At 40.3% G+C, this 12724-nt stretch overlaps 1 protein-coding gene across 2 annotated transcripts in view; it reads right to left on the bottom strand.

Annotated features, from left to right (window-relative positions):
- Positions 1–12724, bottom strand: part of STX1A (syntaxin 1A) — a 29888-nt gene that overhangs the window by 16227 nt on the left and 937 nt on the right. For both annotated transcript variants that reach the window (XM_015812823.1, XM_015812822.1), the window contains exons 2-4: positions 11971–12070; positions 1632–1706; positions 947–1020 (exon numbers count right to left, since the gene is read on the bottom strand). In XM_015812823.1, the coding sequence (XP_015668309.1) occupies positions 947–1020; positions 1632–1706; positions 11971–12070 (249 nt within the window). The remainder of the gene's footprint in view (positions 1–946; positions 1021–1631; positions 1707–11970; positions 12071–12724) is intronic.

The following is a 12724-nucleotide window of genomic DNA, read 5'->3' as shown; positions in this document are numbered from 1 at the left end:
AAAAGGGAGGAGAATAAGGATAGCCCAAACCGGAAGTAAATCACATCTTCCAAGTTAATTGGAAGATGTGAACCATGACCCCAAAATAGAGGCAGGGAAAAATGCTTGGAATGTATGCGTAACGGAAGAGAAGCCAGACCTAAGCATTTCCACCATGCTGTACTGACATCTCTGTAACCTTAATAAATGCTTTTAGGAGAAAATATGCCTGAAAGTCCTTTTAAGTGTTTCGTTAATCAGACACACGACATATACCCTCTTATCAAATAAACAACTGTGTTGCCTGTTTTTATGGGCTTCTTGAAGCCACATGGTTAGACAGATAAAATTCAGTGTTAGTCTACATGAAGACCCCCTTAGTCTATTTTTTTATATTCTTGGAATGGATGGAAGAGAGAGAGAAAAAAGCTAAATCCCCCCAAAACATTCAATAGCCCATATTTCACTATCTCTTCAACACTGTATTTGGGGTATTCATATGATTACAGAACAGGCAATGGTGTCTCTGTAATTTCCTTATTTACCTTCCACAGAGCATTATCAATCTGCTTGGTTTCAGAAAGGTCAAATGACGATATAGATCAGGCTTGGACAACCTCTGGATGATTGGATTTGACTTTGCTCCTTGCAAACATAACCTCCTTTAGCCCATTTACAAGAGGTAGGGAGGAGAATGTCAAACACACTGTGTTTTGCAACAGATCTAAGTTTTGGGCATCAGTACAGACAATGTGTCATGGGAGACATTCCCATGAAGATCATACAATGGCATACAAGGCTCCCAAATAATTGCCAACCACTGTTGTAGATGTCGAGAAACAGAAAGAACCATTTTCAAAGGCTATAAGATTTTTAAAAGTAATCTACCATTTGATTATCCTGGTTATTCTGTGCATGAAAACCCCTGAATTGATAGGCAACATGGCTTTTTTAGAAATGAACCCACCTGAGTTTTCCTTATTCTCAAGTCTGCTGATGATCTGTTCAGCCCTTCCTCATGTTCAATATTCTGTTCAATACCTAAGAAAAAGCAGAAAATAGAACTTATTTTCAGAGAGGGAAGAAAAAGCACATTACAGGGTAAACAGATGGTCTCAGTCTCTGTCTCTCCTTCTCTGCCTGCTGAACATCCATTTCAGACTGGACTAAAAATAACTCTCCAGAAGAGAAGGATTCTACTATAAATGACCCATTTTTAAAACTTGCACCTGGCAAGTTATCACCTGTAGGTTTCATTTGAGAGTTGCCATGCTGGGCCGCAGCTCACTACCAGGCCACAGTCCGTTTGGAACCGGGCTGCAGAAGCAACGGGCAAATGCAACTCCACTTGTGAGAGCGGCGGGAACCAAAAGTGGCGGGCCCCCACCGCTGGCACAAATGGAGTTGCATACGCTCACACACACGCCTGCCGCTTGTCCAATCTCAGTCCGCCAAACCGGAAAGGTTGGGGACCGCTGCACTAAGGCAATGACTCTCTGTGAGCAGCTTCAAGCACAGCAGGTGAAGCTTGCATCCCTTCATTATCTGTTATTTCAAATCAGGGAGAGACTTGGAAGCCCCCCAAAAAACTCCAATTACAGTCATGCAAAGAGTGGCCTGCTCTCTCCTTACACCTGCAGCAGATACTCAACTCTTTAGCTTGGAGCGCACTTTGTTGGCGGTCTTCTTGATATCAGACATCAATTCCTCCAGCTCCTCCTTGGTTTCTAAAAGGGAAACACTGAAATAGGTGACTTGGGACAGAAACATTCACACACATCCACATGCATATATGTTGGCTTTTTCTGTTACACTGAGCTTTGGAATGAACATATTTGTATCTGGCTGATAAATGTCACCAAGCTGCTCCATCCTTAGCAGGATTCAAGGGAGACAGAGAATAGAGAAGAAAGGCATGGCAGACATTCCCATGCCCCCCCCCCATTCTGGATGCCCCCACAGGTCAGACTGACATCTATCCTTTTGCCTCTCAGGAATTGGTGAATACAGCCATCTTCTGTAGAGCAATCAGACAAGAAGAGTTCATTTAGATCAGCAAGTGACTCTATTATTTTTATGGCTGTTTTAAGCTCTGTACGTTGTAAGATTCCTTTGTATAAGTAAGCATCATATATATTTAGGCCATCAATCAATAAATGGAATTGTCCCTGGTAGGCACGTGGCAAGTCAGATACTGTGTTAAATAATTTTATTATTTTAATGTTACCAAAGTTTGTAGCATTTATATAAGCAAGGAAAAGACAAATGCCCAAAGAGCTTACAGTCATAATGTAATGTAAACAGTGAGCATATTTGGCTCACCATTGTCTGCTGCAGAGTTTATGAAAAGCTCTGGAAAAAAACCCTGCAGAAACTGAATTCAGACAGTTCTTTTGACCAAAGGTCTTATTATTTCGTCTCCATTTGAAGTCTTTTTGGCTATTATAGACAAAGAGATGACGAAATGTACTGCATCCATTTTCTCTTTTAAACACCTCTCAAAATTTTCCTTTCTAAAGGAAATATTACATTACAAAATGGGTGGTTTAAAACTAAGCAAGATTTACTGTACCTATTTCTCCTTTGTTCCAAAAATGACCAAAATGTTCCCAACCAACCCTCTTCAAATGTCACCATGACTTAAATCCACAGCTCCTGAAGAGTCATTCACATTCTTTTTTTTTTAAGTGCCGTCTCTAGCCACATAAATGTAACATATCTGTCATCTAGTGTCAGTGGCCATCATATCTTGCAGTATAAATTCTATAAATTATGCATTTTTATCAACATCATAACATCTCCAACTAAGAGGGGGGGGAGAATCATTTTTTCTACACGAGATTCATCACAGAAATCTTTATAGGTTTATATAAAACCTCCACTGTCATCCCTTCACTCTTAAGGGGGCTCACATAACATGTTAGATTAAACCAAGCCATCAGTGTGACAGTTTATGAATCAGCATGCTATGGGAATCCAGCCATTGCTGTGTTAACCAAACCATCATCTTTATACCATAATACATATTTTTCTTGTGGTTTTAGAATGTTTGCGACCTTACCAAATAAGTTGGTTACAAGGGCTTAAAGTTAAGCATGTTTATGAAAGCAATCTAAATAATTTATTTCCTATGGCCTTATAGCTTTTTCCTTGCAGAAGAGTGACAGTCATTTTGGTGCTCCTTCTCAGCAATCTTCCAGCTTATTCTCTCTACTTTCATGTTGATCACAACTCATGTGGCTTGGCACAGAAAGTGGCAGGTGCAACTGTGTTTCCCTCCCTCCCTCCCACCCCCCATGAGATCTTTTTTGTCACCTGGAGCTCTAAATGCTGCCAGTGTAACCAAGCAACACTGGCAGAGCAGCAGAGATTGGCCCCAAGGATGCAAGGAGGACACAGCTCAGCCCAGCGTCTCTCTGAATCATATAGCCACGCGTCAGCTCTTCTCCGGACAACCTCAAATCATGTATTGCATCATTGCTCATGGCAGACAAGCGTTCCATTTTTTGGATTAAGTGGGACAACTGAATAACCACCTAATTTTTAGTTAATACTTTTCCAATCCATGGCATGAATGCATCACTATCAGCATGTGAAGAACTCAAGTGAAGCATCTGAGATAGACTTAAGCCCGCAAACCTAAAGTGCTTTTAAACTTCTTTACCAACAGGGATTTTGTAGCTTGTCCAGAACATGCTGCCTTGCAGATTTTTAGAGAGGCAATGTGTTTGCTAAGCTTATTCAATGCCTTTACCTGCAATGACAGAAAAGCTGGTAACCTATAAACCTTGTAGATAAAGCTATGTTAGTCTATGGGGCAAAAACCAGGAGACTGATAACACCTTTTCCAGCTAACAAATTTTACCCAAAAGGTGTAAGCTTTCATGAGTTGAAAAAGCTTGTGCATTTTAATAAATAGTTTTAGCTGGAAAAGGTGCTTCCAAACTACTGATCTAAGACAACTTGTGAGTTACTAATAAACTGCAGTGCCGAACTTGGAATTTCTATTTCTAATATTTATTTCTTTGGGGGGGTCATTGGTGCTCTCTAAGTTTGGTTGGGTTTTGTTTTTTTTTTGCAATTGAATAACAAAATGACTGCAAGAAAACAACAAAGCTCAGAGAGCAGCAAAGACCTCACAGTTCAATCCTGAGTACAAATATTCTCTTGTATTGGTATTTATGTCTACGGTTCAGAAAGTTATTCTACACCTGACCCTTAATTTTTGAATTTCCCGACGTTCTTCCTCCTATGAACTATGTTGTTGAAATTCAGCAGCAAATTATTAAATACTGATAGAACAATTTACTAATTTTCAGCAAGAAACAAGAGCAAAATATGCATTAAAATCCATTTGGACTACTTAAAACTGCAAAAATAGATAGAAGCCCTCATACCCAAATCTCTTTTTTAAACTCTCTTCCCAAATCACACTTTTCCATTTAATGTACACCAAAATATCATTACTGCTTTCCATGTGGTTCACAGTACACAAAATAATGTTTTATTAATAACTAGCAAATATTAATAGAATGCTGATATTATTTAATAATGGAATGCTGGCTACCAAAAGTGCTTTCTCCTGCTTAACAAGAAAAATAACTATATATATATATATATATATATATATATATATATATATATATATATATATATATATATATTGCCAAGACAATAACTAAAAATAAAATGAACAATTCATGAGATTATTTATTATGAAGCAATATAATTATTAAAGCAAAATGAAGAAAATGATGCAAAACAGCTGTTCAGTGTGATGTTTCTCCATCAAAATGAGGCCATATAAAACCTAGTAAAATAGAGAGACAAGGAAAAAAGAAACTAAAATTCTTATTTCTCAGTTGCATCCTCAAACTGTCATTCACCTTAAAAAAAATTGAAAATAATACGTAGGCTGATCCTGAACTAATTGTTTCAGTACGAAGAATATGGATTCATAGGTTTATACAAGCACACAATACGCAAAATACTGGATTGGTTACATGTCTGGGAAGAGCACGTAATCAAATTAGAAATAAGACAAGAAGCCACAAACAAATCATACATCCTTGTTTACCTTTCATACTGGGACAAAAAGCCAATAACAAACCATGGCTTCAAATGTGACATACAAAAAAGTTTAATTGATTCCATTTGCACAGACTCATATCAAACCAAAACCAAATACAAGTAGTCCTTGACTTACAAGCACAACTGAGCCCAAAATGTCTATTGCTAAGTTGTTAAAGGAGTTTTATCCCATTTTACAATCTTTCCTGATGTAGTTGTTAATTGAATCACCATAGTTGTTAATTTAGTAACATGGTTGTTAAGTGAATCTGGCTTCCCCATTGATTTTGCTTGTCAGAAGTTTGCAAAAGGTGATCCGTGACCCTGGGACACTGCAATTGTCACCACGATGTAAAAAAGATGTTGAGACTCTAGAAAGAGTACAGAGAAGAGCAACAAAGATGATTAGGGGACTGGAGGCTAAAACATATAAGGAACGGCTGCTGGAATTGGGTATGTCTAGTTTAACAAAGAGAAGGACGAGGGGGGACATGATAGCAGTGTTCCAATATCTCAAGGGCTGCCATAAAGAAGAGGAGTCAAGCTATTCTCCAAAGCGCCTGAAGGCAAGACAAGAAGCAACGGACGGAAACTAACCAAGGAGAGAAGCAACCTAGAACTAAGGAGAAACTTCCTGACAGTTAGAACAATTAACCAGTGGAACAACCTGCCTCCAGAAGCGGTGAGTGCTCCAACACTGGAAGTTTTTAAGAAGAGACTGGACAGCCATTTGTCTGAAATGGTATAGGGCAGTGGTTGTCAACTTTTTAATGCCGCGACCCCCAACTGGTCGTAAGTCGAGGACTAAATGGTCGTAAGTCGAGGACTAAACCGGTCGTAAGTCGAGGACTAAACCGGTTGTAAGTTGAGAACTACCCAACCGGTCGTAGGTCGAGGACTTTCCCTGCCCGGGAGTGCCGCGCATGCGTGGTTCCGCCCCCTGCACCGGCCGAGGCGTAGCTGGCAAGCGGCAGAGACGGAGCAGGCCAACCACCAGCTGGCCCAACCCAAGGGAGGTAAGGCACCCGCCGGAAAAGGGGAAAAAAATGGCGGACAGCCTTGCTTGGTGACCCCCGTGAAATGGTCGATCGACCCCAAATGGGGTTGCGACCCATAGGTTGAGAACCGCTGGTATAGGGTTTCCTGCCTGAGCAGGGAGTTGGACTAGATGACCTCCAAGGTCCCTTTCAACTTTATTGTTGTTGTTGTTGTTGTTGTTGTTGTTGTTATTATTAAATATGAGCCAGTTGCCAAGCATCTGAATTTTGATCACGTGACCATGGGGATACTGTAAAAAAGTATCATGTATCATAAGTGTAAAAAAGGTCATAAGTCACGTTTTTCAGGGCCATTGTAACTTTGAACAGTCACTCAATGAATGGTTGTAACTTGAGAACTACCTGTTAGCTATCTTAGGGCTTCATTTGATATGATAATCTACCACTAGGTACAAACAGAAAAAGTTATGCTATGTTATGCAGATATTAAATAAGTCAGGATTGATTGAATTAGCTTTTTAAATTGCTAATTAATCGTTGGATTCACAGTATACATTATGCAATACAGATCCGATACATAAATAAATGGGAGGACAGTCCCCAAAACATTAGAATGTAGGAAGCTGATGCCATCTAGATTCTGTTTAAAAAAACTGGAGAGAAAAAAGGCAACAATTAATAAACATCTTTTATGGATTTTTTTTCCTTCTTACATTGCATTTGTTACATTTCCTTTTAAAATATAGCATATTCTTGTTTATTACGATTTATCTCTTGCTTTCCAGTCAAATAATCAGTGTGGTATATTATGAAACGTCTATATTTTGGAAGGAATAAAGAGGAAGCTGTATATGAAATGCAATATTTTACCTCGGCACAAGCAGAGCTTTGCTATTTGTAAAATTAAAGCTCTATACTTTGTTCAATAATCCCCTTCCCCCGTATCTTCTGCTATTCAGCTTTTGAAGTAACTGTTTCTCATCCAATAAAAATTTTCTGGATTTTCAAAGACAAACACATCTCCAGGGAGCAATTTTTGTCTTGCAGAAGTGTAGATGTTTACAATGGCTAATAAGCCACACCAACTCAGTCTGGGAAATCAATGTTTCCATCCTTTATGTGACCCAAAGCTCATTAGCGACACCTTGAAGCCACAGAGAAGCCAGATATCATTTGAGCAACATGAAGATGAAGGCTGCCTGCATGTTCAAAGTACTGATCCAGCTCCAGCTGTGCAAATATGGATGGCCCATGAAACAAGTGCATAGAGAGAAATCTATGGGGATGGGGGTGGAAGAGAGAAAATGAGACATGGTTCTTTCTAGACATTATTAGTAAAATTCTGCAGGGATAGATTTTAAAAATTAGGAGTTACCTTAAAAGCTGAGCAATTAGACCATGTCCCACAACTAAGAGGGTGGGGTGATGGATCAGCAGTTAATATGCTAGGCTTGTCGGCTAGAAAGGTGGCAGCCCAGGTTCAAGACCTGAGCGCCAAGTGATGGGATGAGCTCTTGTCCTCGCCTGAGCTGCTGCCAACCTAGCAGTTCGAAAGTACACAAATGCGAGTAGATAAATAGATACCACTTTGCTGGGATGATAACAGTGCTCCATGTTGTCATGGCCACATGGCTGCAGAAATGTCTTTGGACAACTCCGGTTCAATGGCCTTGAAACGTAAATAAGCACCGCCTCCTATAGTCAGCAACGACTAGCGGAGTAAAATCCGCAGGGACTCCTTTACCTTTTTTTACCACAACTAAGAATTGAAAGGACTATGCATGTTTAGGAGAAGCAAAAATGAGAACTCAGAGCTAATAAGCATTAGATGCCCAGTTATTTTGAAAAAGGAGTTGCAGAGAAATAGATTTCAGCTAACAGAACCTTCAACAGAAAATATTCTTACAGTAAGAACTGTTGTCTAAAGACTGTCTTCAGGCAGTGGGTTCTCGTTCAATAAGCACACTGAAAAAGAGGTTGGACAAATGTCGGAAGAGATGCTGTCATGGTTCCGACAGATGAAACTCTTCAAAAGAACTTCGAGGCATTGTTTACCTTAAATAATCTTTTATTTGAGAAACAAAGTATCAGCACTACAAAGTAACAAAGCACAATTCCCTCGTCCAATAAACAGTCATAAATCACATTCCCCAATTAGCTTGAAGCACGGGCTTTCTCCCCAGCTCTCCAGCCCGCCAAAACTCTATCAACTCTGGGCCCAATGACCTTGGGTTCCCACGGCTGAGTTATTATTGTTATGACTCTCATCCACATTCCCCCTCCCAGCATCAACTAACTCTAAAACAATAGTGAAAAATGGCTGCATTTCCATCTGTTGTCAAAGCAAAAAATCCGATGTTAGCAGCGTTGACAGATGCTGCCATTGTATCTTGCAAGCACTATAGTGTATGGAGTAGTGTTCATTATGGAGTGAGTTCATTAGGTCAGTCCTCCATAATCTGGCACCTCCTTATGTGTTGGGACTTCTCCTTTCAGAATTCTGCAACCATTGATCATGCTACCTCAAAATTGTGAAAGCTGCAATTCTTCCACATCCGTAGTGGGTAAGATCAAAGGAAAGTTGGGATATATAATTTCCAAATCTCTTCAAATGTTATCATTGTATGAGAGTGGAGAATCCTGGACTACACTGAAACAGCCAATGGATTCAATGTGATATAAAGGAACGAAGAATCAGAGCAAACCCAAAGATGCTTTTTCAAAAGGCAGCTGGGCTTTGTTTTTCCTTGAAGACATTTCGCTTCTCGTCCAAGAAGCTTCTGACTGAAGTCATAACTGAGTCAGTGAGACTGAGTCAGAACTGAGTAAGTTTCTTGGATAAGAAGCGAAACCTCTTCAAGGAAAAACAAAGTCCAGCTGCCTTTTGAAAAAACACCTTTGGGACAACCGTGATCTGGGTGACTGAGAATCTCCATAGACATAAACCAGAGGTAGGCAACCTTGGCTCTTTTATGACTCGTGGACTTCAACTCCCAGAATTCCTGAGCCAGGATTCTGGGAGTTGAAGTCCACGAGTCATAAAAGAGCCAAGGTTGCCTACCCCTGACATAGATAATCAGAGGAAACTCTTTTCATAATTTACCCGTTTAAAAACCCTGATCAGATTCAACATTACATCAGCAGGGTATTGGTTAAGAACAATCTAGATTTTCTTGTGGTGATCCCTTTCCCTTTGGCTCACTCAGTCAAGGGTTGGATGGTACCAAAACCTGCTGTTAAAAGAATGGCCTTCCGCTGAACTGGGATGATTGGCCTGCTAGATATTCCAGTGTTTATTCACACAATCCTAAGTAAATTTATCCAAGAATAAATCCCATCAAAGATGAGACTTGCTTCCAAGTCAACTTGCACTGCAAAACACATCACATGCAACATTCCCATACCTGCTACAAAGTGGCTTTGTGAGGTTTTATACTCAATCTCGGGGTTTGGGGGTTAGATGCCATTCTACAGTAAGGACTGTTCCCTTTTTTTTTCAACTGTGATTTCTGAATCAAATCATGGGATTTTTTGGAGAGATGCAAAGTAGCATATTCCTGTTTAATGAGAACAATCCAAGCCTCCTATATTGCCATCACAGATGCATGCACAAACTGTGCTTGGATTGTTTGTCTGCAGAGTGGTGTAGCAATGGGATTAACACCCCTCCCTGAACTTCAGGCTTGTGAATATAGTGGGGAGAACCAGGCAAATCTAATTTAAAACAACTGAGCAGCCAAAAAGTGGGCTTATGCTCTGGGCACAGGGCAGCAAAAGGCTTGACTGAAGCTCCAGGGGAATATGAAAAGCAGAAAGGGAAGCAAAGCATCCAGCTATCAAGTGGGCAGCTGCAGAGAGACCGATGGCATCTGTCTGGGGAATGCAACAGGGATGTGGGCAACTGAGGTGGGAGGTAATGAGGGCTATAACTGGAAGAAACTATCTAAATTCAGCTATCCTTTCTGGAAGTTCAAGCATTTGCCTGCTGAATCCCAAGAGCCCATCCCAGACAGCCCTAATTACAGAATGCCTGCAGCAGACAAGAAGAGAAAAGAGTTGTCAGAGGAAGCAAGAAAACAAGGAATTGGACGAAGAAGGAATGGCATAGCTTGATGGGCTATGTCAGACTATATGAATACCATCTTTCAAGGCAGGGAAGAAAAATACGCTGCTCTGGTCAGTCAGCTACTAACCAGAAAAGCACTTTCCAGTTTTTTCTTGTGCTTTTCATATCAGCGTGACTTGAAAAATCGGCCGGGCTTGCAACATTAGCTAGGAAATTGTAATGAGCATTATTACAGATGCAGTCACTGCTAAGGAAGTTGAACTATTGCTTTTAGCATTTGTTTCACTGTATTTTGTTTTTAATTATACATTGCTCTGCTGAAATTTGCCCAGCTGGTTGACCTTGGCTGATCTTAACAACATAAGCTGAATGATGGTGGTCTGTGGGTCCCATTAATTAAACTGTGTCATCTTATCAGAGCCCAGATTGGACCTGTCCTCTGGAATGATATTCCCCAGAGATTCATGTGGCTCCCACTCTTATGACATTTAGGACATTGTTAGGGACCTGGTAGTTCTCCTAGGCTTTAGGACAGAATGATAATGGGGCTCTGTAATGGTATGTGTGAATGACGTGCTTCCTGTCTGGACTACCTCAAAGGGCTATCAAGCCTCCTTTAGTTATCATTGATTTATAACTGGTGAACTGCTCTTCCAATTGGCTGTGACCTTTTTTTCCATGTATGGTTTTCTTTTTGTTTGTAAGCCATCTAAAATTGTCAAGACAATCCAAAGTTGTCAAGAAGTCAGTTAGCTTTGAAATTTGATAAATAAGATAAAAATAAAATAAAGTTATTTGGCTCAGTCTGCACAGGATAATTTCATTTTATTTATTTGATAATGTTTATGCTGCATTCTGCATAGACTAGGATTGGAACCCAGTACTTTCCAGCCTTGTAACAGATTCTGAGATGGAGCTCTTAAACTACATATGATTTCACTGTTGTCCCCTAATCATAGCATTCTCTCCTGAAACGTTTAGATCGCATGAGCAGCTGGGTCAGCCATGAAGTGATCTATTGGGCTTCATGTGATCATTTTTTTTTGCACCCACCCCTGGTCATGCCAAAAACTTCCTACTGTGAGATGGACAGACGAATGGTAGGTTCTGCTGTCTAAATTAAGGCATAGCTAATTACAGAGCGCTTTGTTCTAATGTGCTCATACGAATCAGGCAAGTGAGTTAATTAATATTTATGCAACACTCACGCTTGCCACGGGAGAGAACGTTCAATTGTTTGGAACAGAGCAGGGAAAATATGAAGCTAGCCACAATAGGGGTTGCATAGGAGCAGAGATCCATGTGAGGCAGCCCTCCCCCCCAAAAAAAGAATTTCCAGCAGGCTAATCTAAAAAGCCAAGCTGCTTCTCCATGCCTAACACCTAACACTACCAACTGAAAGGCATCATGCAGCCTTTGTGACTTTCCCTCCACAGTAGATTTGTTTGTTGTACAAAACAGATAGATAGAAGTAGCGGAGAGGCATAAAAAAGTTAAATGTGTTTGGTAACATAATCTGGATCTCCCCATAAAATTCCATGAACGAGGCAGGGAAGCTGCATAATGATCTGGAAGCATTTCAAGACAAAGTCTTCGACAAGCATGAACACCGATGAGAAATCCAGATGGTTGAACAGCCCGATACTAGCTTCAGGTCCCTTCTTGTTGAACTTCCATGGAATCCCGTAGTCATGTTCCATCTTTGCACTAAGTTCCCAATTTCTATCTGGTTTACATGAGACAATGCAGTGAAGGCATCTATTCTAACTGCAATCATGATGTAAATTTCTCTCCCTAGCAAAATTCTACTGCTTTTATTAATCAATTGTGAAAGAAACGCAAGGCAACCTTACTCACTCTCATCAGGATTTGGGGCAGCGAGGATGGCACTATGCTTTCGCTTCACCTCCTCCACATTTTCTGAGATCTTCTCTATGAACCCACGGATTTCTTCCACCTGAGGAAAAAAAAAGCCTGGCATGATTGTAGAATTTAAACTCTGGATCCTGAAGCCAGCTATAATGAATGCTAATGTCAACCCTCCGGCTGATGAATTCAACATTAAAGAAACTCTACAGCCTTGAGATGCCATAAGAGATAAATTTTTATTGAATATACATCCCAGCACTGAAGAAGTAATATTAACACTTAAGTTTCCCACACAAAGTTCTGGTTAGTTACCAATAGCTTTTCATAACCCCCACCCACCAGGTGTTCACGTTGGCCAATCACATTCTTTCTGTTTGTTATGGGAATGGTTCACTTCTCTGCCAGACACCTGCTTTGGATGACCCTGGTTCTCACCGTCCATGGATGGCTTCCTGAAACTTCCCCACCCCCATTTCTATGGCTATAGAAGTTAGCAAGCATCTTAGCAATTCAACCTTGACAGCTACATATCTTGGGATAAATATATTAAAAATTGATCAATCAAATAGCAATAGCAATAGCACTTAGACTTATATACCACTTCATAGTGCTTTATAGCTCTCTCTAAGCGGTTTACAGAGTCGGCATATTGCCCCAACAGTCTGGGTCCTCATTTTACCGATGCTATCAACCAACTTGATTACAATCCCATTGTTAAATTAACCTATTGTTTTATCCCTCC

Source organism: Protobothrops mucrosquamatus, unplaced genomic scaffold, assembly GCF_001527695.2.
Source record: "Protobothrops mucrosquamatus isolate PMUCROS unplaced genomic scaffold, P.Mucros_1.0 scaffold112, whole genome shotgun sequence".
In the NCBI taxonomy this organism is placed as follows: Eukaryota; Metazoa; Chordata; class Lepidosauria; order Squamata; family Viperidae; genus Protobothrops; species Protobothrops mucrosquamatus.
This window is presented reverse-complemented; position numbering and strand designations above follow the sequence as displayed.